General features: G+C 50.3%; 1 protein-coding gene across 3 annotated transcripts in view; it reads right to left on the bottom strand.

Annotated features, from left to right (window-relative positions):
- Window positions 1-17,945, bottom strand: part of ARHGAP39 (Rho GTPase activating protein 39) — a 56,871-nt gene that overhangs the window by 22,757 nt on the left and 16,169 nt on the right. For 2 of the 3 annotated variants that reach the window (XM_053930074.1, XM_053930076.1), the window contains exons 2-4: window positions 14,213-14,377; window positions 10,886-11,317; window positions 2,757-2,840 (exon numbers count right to left, since the gene is read on the bottom strand). In XM_053930074.1, coding sequence (XP_053786049.1) covers window positions 2,757-2,840; window positions 10,886-11,317; window positions 14,213-14,292 — 596 coding nt within the window. In that variant the 5' untranslated portion in view covers window positions 14,293-14,377. The remainder of the gene's footprint in view (window positions 1-2,756; window positions 2,841-10,885; window positions 11,318-14,212; window positions 14,378-17,945) is intronic. The other variant, XM_053930075.1, reaches the window with a different exon arrangement.

Genomic DNA, 17,945 nt, shown 5'->3' with positions numbered 1-17,945 from the left:
ACCTGAGAGCAGTTACATCTGATCCAGGCGGAGATGGGCGAGAACGAGGCAGGAAGAAGCCCTGCAGCCTTCCCCTCCACCATGCACTCGGCACCCCGGGGCTGGGGACGGGGGCCAGCACAGCACCCCTTCCGTGCCCAAGTTCCTCCCGGAAGCCTCTCATTTGATCCTCCAGGAAGGCTCGAAGTCCCTGTAGGCCCCATGTCAGATGGGGACGCAAGTCCCAGAGAACCAGAGATAGCCCTTGGTCCCAGAGAACATGCTGAAGCCAAGCACTGCTTGCCCCTGACAAGCACATCCAGTCTCTGGTCTGATGAGGCATCTCTCCCAGCCTGTCCCTCCAGATGTCGCTGCACGCCATGGTGCAGGCAATGTCACCTGTCTGGTGACGGGCGGGCCCACTGGCCGTTCCACAGTGTCAGGCTCTGCATGCCTACCAGTCCCCACTGCTGTGTCCATCCCTCAGGGCTCCTCCATGAACCCTCACAGCCAGTTTCCAGGCCCTGCTATTTGCTTCTCACCCAGAGTCTCTCCAACTTGCCCCTGCCCCTTGGACCTCCGGGCAGACCCTTTACCCAGTCCAGCCTCCCTGGCCTGCCCTCAGACCTGTGTGTCTTTACAGCTCCCCAAACCCAGGAGACCTATCCTTCTCATTCCCTAATTCCCTGTCCACTCTAGTAGGGTGGAGGCATGCAGGGAGAAAGACACCACCTGTCCCTAAACAAAAAGGGACGACTGCCCGGCTATCCCAGGGGAGCAGAACCTTCACTGCCTCTAGAGATGCTGGAAGACAGGCGGCAAGGGTGCAGGTGGGCACTGAAAAGGCAGCGCAAGGACAAAGGTCTCCATTTAGCACAGGGCATTCTCCCCAGGGGCTGTTTCAAAGGCAGAATGGAGAACTCCCCACCAAACCAAAGCCCTAAAGGGCTGCTCAGCGGCTGCCTCCTCAGTGATACAGCTGCTCTGGGAGTGACACCTGGACCTGACCCCTCCATGCCTCAGAGGAAAACCTCTGTGCCAGTGTGTAAGTGAGGCTCCCAGAGGCACATTCACATTCAGCGCAAGAGGCCACATATAGGAAACGATGTTTGAAAACAACTTAAACCTTGACTGTCCTGCAAGCCTTCAGGTGCAGCAGGGATGCCTCTCCATGTCGAGCTGGGCGGGTCTGTCCATTCCCACCCCTACCCTGCTCAGTGCAAAACCTTGGCGGGTGGAACGGGCTGTGCCCAAACAGGCTCCCTCCCACTTCCCCTCCTTCTCGCAGGCCCTGCGCACAGTTCCAGGGGAGGGTAGTGGTATCTCTTCTCTACTCCATCCATAAATATTAGCTTCCCCCATTTTTCCTGCTCTGAACAACTGCATCCCCTCCTAAAAGAACATATTGTTCCCATGCCAAGCCCAGTGGGGACCCGGAATGGCAGGGCCAGGGCAGCACTTACAAAGACCAGGTGGGCAAGTCTGGGGACCTGACCTGACCTGCCTTTGAGGCAAAAAGGTTTCTAGTGCTTGACGTGACCAACACCATCTTAAGAAGCAAGTTGCTCTCAGTGACAGCCTGTTCAACCTGGAAGAGATGGGCCCATATCACCTGAAAGGGATGTCCTTACAGAGATAAATGAGCTCATTAAGTTCCACACTCCTTTGAAATACACAGCTCTTAACAAGCACATGCCACTCAGCTACAGCCACCTGTGTTCCTGGAGGCCACATGTATCAAACCCACTTCTCCTTTGGGGTGTAAAGATCCAAGATTCAGCTTCTTAGTAAACTTTTTGTTTAATTCTGGACTTGTCAGCCTCTTTCTTCGGTCTGTCAGCCCCGTTCTCCTGGGTGGGGTGGGTCCCTCGCAGCTCTGAAGTTCTCCTGGCACTGCGGTGGCACAGAGGCCCCATGCAGTCAGATGCCCATGCCCTGCTTTACTGAAGGGGACATGAGGCACAGGAAGCTGGGGGACAGTCCCATAGTCACAGAGCCACACGGCTGGACCCAGAGTCAACTCAGATCCCCTCCTGATGTGTTGATGTACAAACCCAGTCACCACGTCCGAGCTCAATCTTTAAAACTGTCTGAGCAAACTGCCAAAGGCCTCTCAGGTCTTGAAATTCCTCTCCAACACTGAGGTTACTCCCGGTCTGTGCTGGGGGCACTGAAGCTACCCAGAGGCACACACCTACCTGGCCTCCCACAGCCGGGGCCAAAACTCCTGCTGCAACCAGGACACATGAGCTGGCCAAGGGATGGCCCTGCCCAGCCTAATGACTATTGCACCCCAGTGTCCTGAGCATCATCTCTAGTGCTTTCCAGCACCCTGGAAGGCCAAAGCCAGGGCTATGAGAGGCCCAATACTCCTTCCCTACGAATATAAACCAATGTCCCCCTTCACCTGGGAAGTATTTGGTCCATAGCTGGGAGCTCTTGGGAGGACCACATCCTGAGGACACACCAGGGCCTGGTCCCCCAGTCAGGGGCTGGGGGCAGTACCATGGGTTCTGTGGTCCCCCAAGGTAGGCACTGGGGTTCTTCTAGGACCAGAAGCTGCCACATCAGCCTGGGGCCACTCCAGGAGGCCTCTGCCCAGGCACCAGGGGCACTGTCAGCCACTCATGTTCCACCCGCTGGTGCAGGGCCTGCACGCAGTGCATGCCCAGCTAGTTGCTTCCTGCTGAGCCAGACCCTTTTCTAGCTCACCCAAGAGCTTCTGAGAAACCACCCTTGGTCAGGAGACAGGGCCGAGCCTAAGACGTGGGCTCTACCTGTAGTGGAGTAGCTGGCCGTCTGCGCTGTAATCCCGGTAAATCTCATAGTCCTTCTCGAGGAACACTCCTGGTGGGGAGGAACTAAAACACAGCAAAATGAAAACAAGACATGAATGTGAGTGCGATAATCTAGAAATACGGGACATTTAGAACCGCGCGCCTCTCCCTGTTAACAGGATGGGTGTGGCCTTTTGTTTCTCAGGAATGACCTGTGTCCTGGCTCCTGCCCACAAAGCTGTCCCCTTCATCAGGGCAAAAGCCTATTTCTTCTGCCCTAAGCCCGCAGTGCCTGGACCATGGCATGGATGGGTGGCATGCGGCAGGGACAGCCCCAGTATGGCACCATCCAGAGGCTAGGGCCTGGCCAGGCCAGGACACGGAATGCCATCCTGGGTTTTAGGAGCTCAGATGACTGACTGCAGCTCAGGCTCCTGTTCCATGGGATCAGTAAGGTGGTTAGTGAGACTCCAAGCTTCAAGCAGACATGAACGGATGACCTGAGGAGGAACCAGGGTTAGAAAAACCCTGATGGGGATGGCAAGCTTCTTAAGGGTGGGGGCTTGGAACACACCAGGCACCTAATACCTGGGAAATGAATAAGTGGGCATATGATCAAATTAATATATATTTATGATTTTAAAAACTCTCAGTAACCCAGAAGTAGAGGAAAATTTACTTGACCAAGAATATGCAAACTAAGCCCAAGGCCTGCGTAACATGCAGCCGTGAAAGGCTGAAAGCACACCCATCAGTGTCATGAGGGAACACCTGTGCTCAGCACCAGTGTGGAATAGTGCTGGAAACACCAGTCAATGCAGTAAGGTTTTTTAAAAAGCAAGACATTTAAATATTTGAAAAAAGAGATAAAATTATCATTAGTTGCCAACGTAGAAAAACTAAAACAATCAACTGAAAAGCAATCAGAAGTATCGAGAGAGACTGCTAACGTAGTGCTCACTTCTGCAATACCCTTGACCTATGAACAACGTGGGCCTGACCTTCCAGCCCACACAAGCGGAGACAGTCGCCACTGCAGAGGACAAAGGGAGACTTCAGTACGTGCGCAGTGCACTCCCGAGCCCCTGGCATAAGAACAGACAGATGGCAGTGTCGTTTGGGGGATAAAGTCCATGTGTGGTGAAGGGATACACACACCACACTGCGGGGCCCAGGGAGTGACACAGGAGATGAAGCCTGGATCCCTCCTGGCCCCACACAAAGGTGGCTCCAGACAGAGTCAGGCCTCAATGTGAAAGATGAAACTGCAAAGTTAACATAAGACATGTAAGAGGGTATCTTTGGACCTAGGCCAAGGAAGAACTTTTAAACAGAACATTAAAAACATAAACCACATGACAAAAAGCCTGGAAACTTGGTTGCATCAAAATCAAGGACACTGGGGACCGGACAGCAGGCAGGTGACAGAGTAGAAGAGCCTCACGTCGTCTGAAGCCAAGGAGGAATGGGTATCTGGAATGTGCAAGGAACTCCTGCAACACAGAAAGTAAGACAGCAACTCCAGAAGAAAAATGAGTAAAAAAAAAAATCAGCAGGCAACTCACATCAGACAGAACTCAAAGGCTAAATGCTCAAGACAAGAGAATGAGAATCTTGACAAACCAGAAATGAGAGTGAAAGGGCTTGTGAGCCCCTCACTGACTAGATCAGCGGGTAAAGCCCAGTGCTGGGGGCCACGCCTGCCCGTCTCAGCGCCGCAGGCCCCAGGGCAGAGGTGAACAGAACGCAGGGATGGAGCAGAAGAACAGGATACCAGGAAGAAGGGGAGCCCCAAAGGACACACCCCAGCAGCAAGATGCAGGGGAGCCGCAGCACGGGCACGGGCAGGGCACAGGAGGAAGGGCAACGAGGAAAAGCACGTGCCTGAAAGGACACAGAGATGACAAACCAAACCCTCGCCCTGTGCCAGCTGGCAGTCCCAGTAAAATAACTGCAACCCTTCGGCCGCACAGAAGACAGGTGTTCAGACGGGTGAAAAAGAAACCACCTGTAAGAACCCTAAAATATAAGCACACGGGGCTACAGTTTGGGAAAGACATTAAGAGGCAAATACTACCCAAAGGGAAGTAGTGGCAAGCGCCGAGTTATCACCAAATGAGGCAGGATCCAGGGCAATTACCACGGAAAGGAAAAGGGGACTTGTAACGACAAAAGGAAAAACTCACCAGAAAGCCATAGCCATTCCACATTTATGTGCAACCAACCCGTAGCTTCTACACAGAGGAAGCAGTAACGGACAGATTTAAAGGAGAAACAGGCCAATTCCAATGGGAGGCTTTACCTCTCAGAATCCATAGATCAGGTGGACAAAAAATTTGTAAGAAACTCGATACAACTAACAGATCTGTTCTAAAAGACACAGAGAGGACCCTAGACCTAACAAACAGAAAATATAAATTATTTTTGAAGCAGTCATAAAATCATTTACAAAAACTCAGGATTTAGTCCACAAAGCAAGTCTTAAAAGAAAAAAGCGTCGTGCCCTGGTGGGGTGGCCCAGCTGGTTGGAACAGTGTTCCCGTGCACCGCAAGGCTACAGGTTCGACCCCCAACTGGCGTGTGGACAGGAGGCAACCAACCAGTGTTTCTCTCCCGCATCGGTATTTCTCTCTCCCTCTCACCCTCCCTCTCTCTCTAAAAATCAATAAAAACATACCGTCGGGTGAAGATTAAAAAAAAAGAACAAAGCCTGGCTGGTGTGGTTCATTGGCCTGAGCGCTGGCCTGTGAACGAACGGGTCACCAGTGCGATTTCCAGTCAGGGCACATGCCTACCTAGGTTGCGGGCTAGGTCCCCAGGTGGGGATGTGCAAGAGGCAACCAATCAATGTGTCTCTCGCATATTGATGTTTCTCTCCCTCTCTTCCCCCTCTCTAGAAAGTAAATAAATGAAATCTTTATTTAAAAAAAAGAATAAGAATGAAAAGTAACCTATTGCCTTCGAAATTAAGACATTTCTAAGTTACAAATGAGTCAGAGAAGAGATTGTAATTAAAATTAGAAAATGTTTCAAGTTGAAAGAAATTCTATGTACCAAAAGTTGTGTAATAAAACAAAACCAGTATGTTGAGGGAAATCTATTACCTCAAAAGTTCATTTTAGAACAATGCATGGGAACAAATGAGTTAGGCTCCCAACACAGTAAGTTAAAGAAGGAATGAGAAATAATGTCAAATAAAGAAGGAGAATAGCCCTGGCTATCAAGGTGTGGCTCAGTGGATTGAGTGCCAGCCTGCGAACCAGGGGGTCCCTGGTTCAATACCCAGTCAGGGCACATGTCTGGGTTGTGGGCCGGGTCTCCAGTGGGGGGCGCATGAGACGCAACCACACATTGATGTTTCTTCCCCTCTCTTTTTCCTTCCCTTCCCCTCTCTAAAAATAAATGTTTTTTTTAAAAAGAAGTAGAATGAAGTTAAATAAGGAAAAGAGAAGATACAAAAGGGAAGCTCACTGAGGCCAAATGAGATTCTTTGAACAAACCCGTGAAGCATAAACTCCCCTACAAAGCTGAACGTGAGAGTGAGCACACACCCTCAGGCTATCCAGGAGGACAAAATTTCAAAACAGAACACTATGAGTAGCTGCGTGCCAGTATATTTATAAACACATAAATGGACCATTTTATAGAAAACATTTTATATAATTGGATTTAAGATATTAAAACCCCTAAATTTTTTAAAATTTTTATTTATTTTAAAGAGGGGAAGGGAAGGAGAAAGAGAGGGAAACATCAATGTTTGTGGTTGCCTCTTGTGCGCCCCCCACTGGGGACCTGGCCCACAACCCAGGCTCGTGCCCTGACCAGGAATCGAACCAGCGACCCTTTGATTTGCAGGTTGGCACTCAATCCACTGAGCTATACCAGCCAGGGCAAAAAACCCTAAATATTCTTGTAAGCATTGAAGAAATCGAGTCCTTTGATACAGAGAGCGTTTATTGGATCCCTGGGGAGAAGTAGGGAGGACCTATAGAAGGAGGTTGCTGAGGCAACGGTAAACAGTCTAGGACCTGACTGGCTGAGAAGCTGTCAGCCTCCGGGGGCACGTGGAATTATGGGCCATAAGATTGGAAATAAAAGAGGGGCTCTCTGGCCGGCTCTGTTCTCCCTGGCCCTTGGGCTCTCTTCCTCGAGGACGCCGGGATGACCGTGCTGCGGCTGCCTGCGTTTCCCAACAGACAGTGTTTCGGACGGGAAGGAACTCCGGGCACAGCCGAGGGCTGGGCCGGCCTGGCAGAGGGAGGCAGGGTTGTTCTTCCTTGAGCGTTTCAGTGGGGACGAGCTGTGAGGCAGGAGCCTGCCATTCTTCCAAAACTGTGTAACTTTTATATTTATGTTGTTTTGGGTTTGTAAACTAACCCTATAGAAGTAAGATAATTAAATCTAACAAGGGAAAATGACAGAACTCAGGTGTTAAGAGTGTAGCCATAATTTACAGGCTTAAGTGACGAATGCATGTGGAAAGCTATTATTCCAAAATCGTGAAGCTTTTGAATAAAGACTCCATTCCTTTATCACCAAACCTTTGCCTCTGGAATTTTGCCTAGAGGGTGGCAGTGGGCAGCAGAACCCAACCTGCTGTTCAGTAACAAGTTCTTTAAAATCTAGGCAGACAAGCCACAGGCCTGGATGGCACACAAGTGCACCAGCCACCCACCCCGAGACAGGGAGCGGCACAGAGGACAGAGCCACAGGCAGCGCTCGCAGTGAGGGGATGAAGACCAGCCACACGCAGCACAAGGAGGAAGGTGCAGGCTGTTTTTACTGATCAATGTGAAAAAAGTCCTAAACAAACTATTAGCAACCTGGGTCTATTTACAAAATTACACAGACTGAGTGTCCCAGGAATGCAAGAAATCTAGAAAAACGATAATTTTAAAATGCCAACTGCAGCACATCAAAATTACAGCTAAACTATAGAACAACCATCATTCAGAACCATCAGAAATCAACAACTATGGAATTGAAGAAGCCACGTCCATCCAGATTGGTAGGAGGGGTGGAGACACAGAACAGGCTGGTCTCTTACTCACATGTGGTGGATAAAAATTCGTGAGGGATATCTCAGGAGCAAGGAGTCCCAGCCCCACACCAGGACCCCCAGCCCAGGGTTCCAGTGCCAGGAAGAGAAGTCCTTATAAATTCTGGCTGCAAAACCCAGTGGGGATTGAGTCAGTGGAAGAAACTGCTGGACTCCCAAGCAGTTCCTCTTAAAAGAACCCACACACGGACCTACTCAGACTCACTCCCTCTGAGCTCCAGTGCCAGCGGCAGCTTGAAGTGGCACACTGGGAGGAACCGAAGTGTCTGGCATCAGGGCAAGAACTGAGGGGCAGCCTTCTCCCAGAGAGAAAGGCAGGCAGAGGCCACTGCTCCTTTTCGGAACCCTCAGCCCCAACAAGGCTGGCAGACAGGTGCCAGGTCTGAGGCTCCAGTCAGCCCGGCTAACACTGTTGGCCCCGCCCTGGTGATTCCCTGAGGCTCCGACCTACCCAATGACCCACCCAACACCTGGGCCCACCCAACATGTTTTTCCATATGAATGGCTTGTCTAAGCTCTTGCTTCACATCTTCCTAAATCCACTCAAACAAGCAAGAAAAAGACAAGAAAAACTCAAGGAGTTCATCACCACCAAACCATTATTATATGAAATGTTAAAGGGACTTAATTAAGAAAAAGATCAGCCCTAGCTGGTACGGCTCACTGGATCGAGTGCTGGCCTTGAATCAAAGGGTCGCTGGTTCGATTCCCAGTCAGGACATATGCCTGGGTTGTGCTCCAGGTTCCCCAGTAGGGGGCACTCGAAGGCAACCACACATTGATGCTTCTCTCCCTCCCTTCCCCTCTCTAAAAAGAAATAAAATCTTTAAAAAAGATCAAAACTATTAACAATAAAATGGTAATAAATATATCTATCAACAATTGACTCTAAAAAGCAAACAAGCATAACAGAGACAGAATCATGTATACAGAGAGCATTTTGATGGTTGCCTGAGGGGAGGGGGATGTAGGAGAATGGGTAAAAAGGTGGGGGTATTAAAAGGTAGTTACGGAATAGCCAAGGGGATGTAAATTATAGAATAGGAAATGGAGAAGGCAAAAAACTTGTGTGCATGACCCATGGACAAGAACAATGGTGGGGGGGGCAGTTGCTTGAGGGAGTGGGGGCTCCTGGGTGGAGGGGGACAAAGGGGGGAAAATTGGGACAACTGTAATAGCATAATCAATAAAATATAATTTAAAAAATGCCAACTGCAGTAGGGTCAGGGGCTGCCGTCACAAAATGCCACAGCCTGGGGCTCAAACAGCAGAAACCTGTGCTCTCACGGTCTGGAGGCCAGGAGTCCAAGATCAGAGGCCAGCTTGGCTGGTCCCCTCGGAGGCTGGGAGGGACCCTGTTCCAGGTGCGTGCAACCCTTGGCTTGTAGACTCATCGCTCTGGTCTCCGCCTCTGTGGTCACAGGGCGTTCTCCGTGGTTGCTGTCTTCTTACGGGGACACCACCCCTAACTGGCTCAGGGCCTGCCCTGCTCCTGGTGACCTCATCTCAGCTACTGACCTCGGCAAAGGTTCTGTTTGCAAATGAGGCCACATTCACAGAGACTGAGGATTAGAACTTCTACGAATCTTTGCGGGGGGGCGGTGCGCGGGATGACAAAATTCAACACTGGTATCAAGATTCAAAACATATACTTGATAAAAAATACTACATCCATTCATGGTGAGAAGCCTAGCAGTAGGAAGGGACTTCCCAAGCCTGACAGATGGTGTCACCAAGCTACTGGGCTAGCAGGCTTGCAGCCTTAGCATTAGGACAAGACTGCTGGCCCTCCTGGGTTCAGTCCTGGCCATCGTGGGGCAGACAGCCAGCATCCCAGGAGACAAGCGATGAGTCTTTAATGAGACTAATGAGCTCAAACAAAAGTGTAAAAGACAAGACTGACATAAAAATCAATGTCTATTTATCAGGGACAATCATAAAATATGACTTTAAGAAAAGAGATATACCTTACAAAAGCCAGAGCTATAAAATTGGTACCATGCTTAGAAATAAACCTTAAAAATATGCAAATCCTTTGTGGAGAGAAGCATAAAGCACACCGTCCTCACACATGGGAGAAGACAGCCCAACAAAGACACCCACCGCACCCAGACCGACCGCACATCCAACACAGTCACCCAGACCGGCCCGCACATCCAACACAGTCACCCAGACCGACCCGCACATCCAACACAGTCACCCAGACCGACCCGCACATCCAACACAGTTGTGATCCAAGTCCAGACAGCGCTTGTGGTGAGATCCTGACCCCACTGACCTGCTGACGTTACTTCATGGCAGAACATCAAAGATGCTCTTGGAGAAAGGATACTCTGTCCCCCAGAAGGCTCGTCACTGGGCTGGAGGGTACTGGGGTGGGCAATGGCTTCTCTAGGCCAGTGCCCAGAGTGTGGGTGACAAACACATTTGTCAACAGAACCCTAAAAGAACCCAATCCCTTCACGTGAGTACACAATCAATAAAGAATTCAGAACCATGACAACCCAGTAAAAAATGAGAGTTCTCTCTCTGAGCCCTGGATACGAGGAAAAAGGACAGCCTGTGGGCTGCAGTCCAGTGTGAGCTCCTGGACGGCACCCAAGGTCTCTCAGAGTTCATGCACCCAACTGCTTTCTCCTCCTGCTCACCCCTGGCATCTTGGCTCCCACCAACCAGAAGGTACATTCTCTGCCTGACTCCCAGGCACCCACTCAGACCTGCCCCACAGCAGACACCTCCCCGGTGTGTGTCCAACATCCACACTGATCTGATGCCTGGCATGTCTGTCTCCTCCACCCAAAGAAGGAGCACCGGCCAGCTCTGCAGCTCCCAAGTGCGCAGGAATCCGCCCGAGTCCACACACCGCAGCAGGCACAGTATGCACTGGCCACTCGCCCTGTGGCCCTGCAGCCCTTCCCTTTCCAGGTGCTTGTGTGTCGCTCTCAGAGGATCAAGACAGACCCTACTGTGCAAATCAGGTTATCAGTGGCTTCTTGGTTTCCACTGTCCCTGTTGAAACCCAGCCTGTCCCCCACCTGCAAGGAGCCACCCACCTGCCCCACTGCCTCACCTGCCACTCTCCTCCTCTGCAGCCCCAAATGCCATCTGCCGGCTCCTCCCCAGCGACTCCTGCGCCTTCCCGCAGGTGTCCGGTTCGGGATCCAGGGAGGAGCTGGTGCTGCCATCACGACTGACACTGCTGCCACGTCCAGGGCTGTTGTCCGTCGAGGCGCGGGGGGACTCAGTGTTCTGCTTCAGGGTCTGCAGCTTGGCCAAGGGGATGATGTCACAGCCCTGAGGCCGGTGCCACACGGTGCGCTGTGTGGTGGCACTGTAGTAGTAGAAGCGCGAGGTGTTGGGGTCGAAGAGCTCCCACCACTGGTTCTCACTGGTGCGCTTGATGCGGACGCCCGCGGGTGGGTCCCACACGCACTCGCCCGTGACCAGGTTGGCGTACATGCGCTCTCGCGTGCGGGGCTCGATGATCTCCACCCACTCCAACCTGGGGAAGAGCCAGACAGTGTGAGCGGGGGCCGTGGGCCTGCGTCCCCGTCGCTGTGCCCCCTGGGCACGTCTGCAGACGGCTGCATCCGGAGTCCGTCAGCTTCGAAGGCGAGACACCCCGTCCCCTACACAGTAAGGAGCTTACTAGTGTTTCCTCACCACTTCCAAAGTCCAGTTTGGGGGGAGCACAATTCAGTCCATAACAGAAACAACATCGGGTTCATAAAAAAGTTAGAAACCAGGCTTCCTCCCACCTCCCCAGTTAGTACCCCCAGAACATGTGCAGGGGTCAAGGTCCAGCAGGTGGGTGTGGGGCACACGGGCTGGCTTGGTCCCACAGCATCGGGGCCAGGCTGCTGCCACCACACGGCTGCCCTTTCTCCCAGGCTGGAGCGCTGCATGGGGAGCTGCGGTACGTGGCCTCACCCACTGCTTCAGCACCCCGAGGACTCGTGCCTGCAGCCACCACGAGTGCCAGCACAGATGGGTGCAGCTTCCCTCTGCCTCCCTCAAGTGTGAGGCGGGATTCTGTCCTCGGGGTCTTGTAATGCAGACGCTGTCACGTCAGCACTGGCAGCTGGATGTGATTTACAACTTTCTTTCTTTCTTTCTCTTTCTCTCTCTCCCTCCCTCTCTCTCTCGACAATTTATGACCATATTTGAGGCAAACTGATGACGCATGGAGGGGATGCTCCCAACACCTACTTCGCTGTAATTTCCAAGTTTTCTAAAATGTTCACAGATTACTTTTATAACTGGACAAAGTTAAGACACATTATCTTCTACGAAATAGTGTATTTCCCACTGCAATATACGATAAATGAGACTTTTGGTGTCAATCTTTAAAGTTTTGGGGGTGTCTCTCCCTGGGGGCGTGGTCAACAGGACCTCCTTGGGAAGATGGGTGTTTTAATGTGAATCCAAACTTAACGACAGGGATAGACTTGCACAACTAATAACTAAACACAGTTATATGGACTTCTTAAAAAGCTACCTAAGTGTTTATACATATGTATCTGTGTAGAAAACTGTGGAAAGGGCATTAAAAGGGGTTACCCTTTGGTGGAATGTGCCACAATTTTATAACCCACCCCTTTTACTTACCTAATTTTTTCAATTTTTTTTAATAATGGAAATTTAAAAACATGCACTGAAATAGATTAGTATAATGAATTCCCATGTATGTGGCTTTAAATTTTTCCTGATTATTAATGAAGTCAAGCATCTTTCTCATATTCACAAGCCGTTTTTATTTTTTCCTTTACTAAAAACACGTATGATGCTTGCCCTGACTGGTATGGCTCAGTTGGTTGAGTGTTGTTCTGCAAAGCAAAGGGTTGCCAGTTCGACTCCCCATCAGGGCACTTGCCTGGGTTGCAGGCTGCGACAGGCAGCCAATCAATGTTTCTCTCCCTCCCTTCCCTTCTCTCTAAAGAATAAATAAATTTAAAAAATCTTTAAAAATTGTTTTCTTACTGATTTGCAGGAGATGTATTTTAAAAATACAAAGATATCTTTTTTCAACAGTAATCTCCCTTAATTTACATGCATTACAAATCTCCCTCAATTTACACGCATTACAAATCTCCCTCCTGCTTGATGCCTGCCTTTTATGGTACCTTTGCCTTTTGGTGGAAATCTTTCAATTTCAATATGTAAACTGAATTTTTAAATCTTTTTCTTCGTAACTTCTCCTCTTTCTATCTCGTTTAAGAAACCTTGCCCTGGTTGGTGTGGCTCAGTGGATTGAGCGCCGCTGGCCTGCAAACCGAAAAAGGTCACCAGTTCGATTCCACGTCAGGGCACATTCCAGGTCCCCAGTTGGGGGTGTATGAAAGGCAACAGATCAATGTTTCTCTCCCTCTTTCTCCTTCCCTCCCCCTCTCTCTAAAAAAATCAAGAAAATAAAATATTGCCTACTTCAACGTCAAAGATATTCTAAGTTGACTTGCAAAGTTTTATAGCTTTGCCTTCCATGTTGAAGATCTTAATCTACCTGGACTGATTATTGTTTAGTGTATGAAACTTTATTTCCTACGTGGATAACCACGGGTCTCCACAATAGGCAGTGTCAGGGCACCCGTGTCTGAGCGCCCCGCTGGCTCACTGGTCAAACCTTCTCCGACCAGCGCCACACTGTCTTAATAGCCACAGCTTTGTACTACATGCACAATCTCCTAAGACCCCACGTCCTGCTTCTTCACACATTTTGGCTATTGCTGACCTTGTTTTCCCCCATGAGTGGTGGAATCAGCCTGTCAACCCCACAACTCTGCTGGCACCCTTGCTGGATCTATTCCAGGAGAAAACAGAAGGCTTTGTGATGACTTTGTCTTCCACCCAACTGTGGCATAGCCACTCATTTAGGTCTTCTTTGTAGGGGCAGGTTCACTCACAATGACGCCTATCCTGGGGGACATCAGCCAACACTGGGCCATGACACCTGTGACCCACCCCAACTGTGTATGGAGGGTGGGGAGGTGCACAGGATGGTCACAAAGGGTGAATCTGGGCAGGGGACACATTCCTGTTCTTGCTACTTTTCTGTAAGTGTACAATGATTTCTAAACAAAGTTAAAAATTAGGAAAATAAAAATGAAAAAATAAAGAAAAAGAAAAATGATGAGCTATGGCTACCTGCTTTGAGGTAGACTGATGCCCAGAGAGGACACAGGACTTGGGCCCAGCCTCAGGGCCTGCAGGGTGTCTGGTCCAGGCAGCCAAGTCCAGCTGCATGAGAAGCCCCTCCCTCTGTCTCACATCTGCAGCAGGAAGTGGGGGCTCTGCCTGGGGACCAGGCTTCTACAGGAGGGAGTAAGCACACATCAGCCTCGATTTCTCCCCACTGAGCCAGCCTTCTGATAACTGAAAACCACCAATGGCTTCTCCTCACCTGGTGCTCGACCCTGAAATCCGAGGCTCCTGTGCACCAGCATGATGGCTCTCGCATTCGTAATCCTGTGTCTGTGACATTGCAGTCTCTTCTCGAGGACCCTGGTGAGTAGTCTCAGTGGATCATCGGGATGCCCCCTCCAGCATCAGTCGGGAAGATGCTGCCCTGTGAGAGAGCATTACTGTCTAAGCACATACGTTCAGAAAACATCGCATTGCTCCTTTGGGTTTCGGGAAGCAATAGCAGTCCATCTAGTCCCTCACCGCCCAGTACGCTGGTGAGGATGAGGAGCGCCCGGTCCAGAGCTGGTTTCTGAGCCCCCTGGGCCCTGCCCCTGAGCCCCACCCAGGATTCAGCCCTTGCCTATCCAGGAGAAGGCACCCAGAACCCCTCACAAGCTGGCCCCAAGAAAGCTGCCCACTGGTTCTGAGAGGTAGTGCCCTCAGTATCAAACAGGGACAGCCCCACCCACCTGGCGCTACTGTGGCAACCTGGCTGAAGCACACCTAATAGCCCCTGACAGAGCAACACTCAAGAATATTCGATGTACCTAATTTGACAAAGAATGGACTTTTCAAAAGTGTTGTGTTGACTACATATAAACAGAAAAAAGAAGAACCTTGACCCAAAACTCAATTCTAGATAAATTATAGATCTAAGTATTGAAAGTAAAACAATAAGGCTTTTAGAAAAAATATGTAAGAAAATCTCTGTGGGCATACAGAAGATACAGGTATCTTAGTGAGAAAAATTAATAAACTGAACTATAGTGAAATTCAGAACTTCTGTTTATCAATATTCCATTATGAGAAGCAAGGCAAGCCCAGCCTTGACTATTGTGGCTCAGTGGACCGACTGCCGGCCTGTGAACTAAAAGGTCTGGGGTTTGATCTCCAGTCAGGGCACGTGCCTGGACTGCAGGCCAGGTCCCCAGTTGGGGGCGTGTGAGAGGCAACAGATCAATGTATCTCTTGCCTTGTCCTTCTCCCTCCTTTCCTCTCTCTCTAAAGTTAAATAAATAAAATCTTGAAGAAAAAAAGAGATAAGCCCCAAATTTGAAATATTCGCTATACAGAATGTGCACAATACATTACATTAGTCCCCATTTTGGCTAATGGAAAGGAATCCAAAAAGGACTGTCACTTTTGCAGACTAGCACTCCACGTTTATTTTGCAGTGAGTGAGCCGTTGCAGAGGCAGCAGCGCCCGGAGTAGGGAGGGAGGCCTTGCTGAGCTCCTTCCTGGGAACCCCACACAGCATCTCAGCATCGAGCCACCGGAGCTCTGAACTGTCTGTGAGTGTGTCCTTCATCTCGATTCAGTCTCTGTGTCCCTTAGCAAGATGTGTCCTAAGGCGACTGCTTCTTTGCTTTATGCCATTCTGGCTCACGGGAGGCTTCACAGTCACACTGTACTTTTGGAGAGCAGGGGAAACCGTTGTCTTTTTTTCCCGGTTGCTTTTAAGACATTTCTCATCATCACTGGCTTTGAGCAATTTGATTAGGATGAGCCTTGTGCAATTTTATTCATGTTTCTCGAGCTTACAGTTTGTTAAGACTGTTTGATCCCATTTTTCATTTTCCTTGAATAGTTTTTCTGTCCCTTCCTTTCCCCTTGGGAACTCCAGTTATACAAACATGAGCCCTCTGCCAGGTGCCCCCACCTCAGTTATGCTCTGTTTTGCTTTTGTTTATTTAAAAGTACTTTCTCCTTTTTTCTTTTAGTGTGGATTTTTCTATTTTGTCTTCACACTCACCAATCTTTTCTTCTGCATTTCTATTCTGCCGTTAACCGCATCCAATGTGCGCGCATTTAGATAATTTAGTTTCAGCTGTAGAAGTTTAATTTGGATTTTTAATATTTTAGTACTTAACGTGCCCAATATTTCCCTCAGCTTTTGAACGTATCGAATGTAATTATAACTGCTTTAAGGAACTTGTCTGCTCAACCTACCATCTGCGGCAGCTCGGCATCAGTTTTGGTTGACTTTTCACTGTATTATGCGTTGTACTTTCCTGTATCTTTCCATGCCACACATTGTGAATTTTACCCTTTGGAAGCTGTGCATTTTTGTATTCCTGAGCTGTGTTTTGGGACACAGTTACCTGAAAAGTGTGAAGCTTTGGGATCTTGCTTCTAAGGTTGGTTGGGGCACGACAGCAGCATTTACTCTGGGGCTAATTGTTCTCCTCTGCCCAGTGAATTATGAAAGTGTTTCGCCTGCCTTGTGAAAGACACTGTTCATGCGCCCCACCCCGGCCTCTGGTAGTTTCCTCAGACCTATGGCAGCCAGTACCCCTGCAATATAAGGCAGGTCCTGTGCCCATCTCTCTGTTCTGTTTGCAGCTCCCTGCTCTGTGGTGCATCCCTGCAAACTCTAGTCATCTCGGTCCCCTGGACACTGAGCTACATCTCCTGAGCTCAGGGAGTCTGCCAGGCTGCCTGCAACACAACCTAGAAACCCCGTGACGCACGGGGCTGGGGAACCGTCAGCCTCATCCTGTTTGACTTTTGTCTCACAGGGGTCCCCGTCTGTCGTCACCTCATGCCTGACGTTTAGAAAACCGAGGTCTCATACACACGGTCCAGCTCTCCATTAGTTCCTGAGGGGCGGCCAGCCTGACCCCTGTCACTCCACCTTCTGAGTGACGGTGTTGCTTCCCACGAGCACGACTCACACTTCTGACACTGCGACATGTGCTCACGAGAACTGAGAACTTAGGCCAAAGGCTTGTCGCTGATGGAGTGGGCGGTGGGGACAGGCACGGGAGGAGTCTAGAGTGGTCCATGCGGGAGACATTAGTAGGGGCTTGTGTTCAGTGTGATACGGATACTGATGGCTGCATCTAGAGATATTTACAGGTCAATATGCACAAACATATTTCCTTGCTGTGACAGCTGAGAAGGCTTAGAACACCAGCCCATAGCAACTAGCACCCCCTGCGCAGACCCTGGCTCTAACAGCACTCTGCACTGACAGGGACTAGGAGCCCCTGGGGAAATGGCTGAACTGACTCGGGCAGGAAACAAGATGCAAAGGAAAGCTAAACAAAAACCAAACCCCACCACAACAGGGTCCAAAAGCGCTCCCAATGACCAAACCTGGAGCAGTTTGAGCAAAAAGAAAAAATACGTTAGGTAAAACCCAAACTATAAAATTAATATCCAGAAGTCTATGCCGATCTAAGCAAATGACTACGTAAGTAAAGTACAGCGCGAAGAGACAGCCCCGCTACCACTGAACAGCCTGTGTCGTTCCTCTGCCCTCCAGCAGGGGCGCATGACTGAAACCAGCTCCAGTGGGAGGCACAGCGCCCTGCGCCCTCATGGAAGGGGCTGTCCCGGCGACTCCAGGAAGGCCTGCAGCTGCCTCCCCTCAGGGCTCGGGCTGGCTGCACTCACAGGCCAGCTCTGTCCACCACACACCAACACCCTGTGCCCTCTGGTTCCAGCAGCAGAGTCTTGAGGGTTCACCAAGGACCAACAGGGCCTCGGTCACGGCTGGTGCACCCAGGTGGGCGGACGGGAGCGTGGTGCCAGCAGCACACAGAAGGGCCCCCAGCAACGACTCCTTCAGTGTGATCTTCGACCTGCCAGCTGAGTCCCTGGAAGCCACGTCCCAGGAGAGCACAGGCCCCTCCTCTCAGCCAACACGCGCCAGGGGCCCACAGCCACGCAGGGATTTGCATTTCCTCTGCGACTTCCCCATCTCCCCGGAGTTGGGGTCTCGTGG

This window comes from Desmodus rotundus, chromosome 8 (assembly GCF_022682495.2).
Source record: "Desmodus rotundus isolate HL8 chromosome 8, HLdesRot8A.1, whole genome shotgun sequence".
Classification (NCBI taxonomy): Eukaryota; Metazoa; Chordata; class Mammalia; order Chiroptera; family Phyllostomidae; genus Desmodus; species Desmodus rotundus.
The sequence above is the reverse complement of the archived record's forward strand: the minus strand, read 5'-3'. Positions and strand labels throughout refer to the sequence as shown.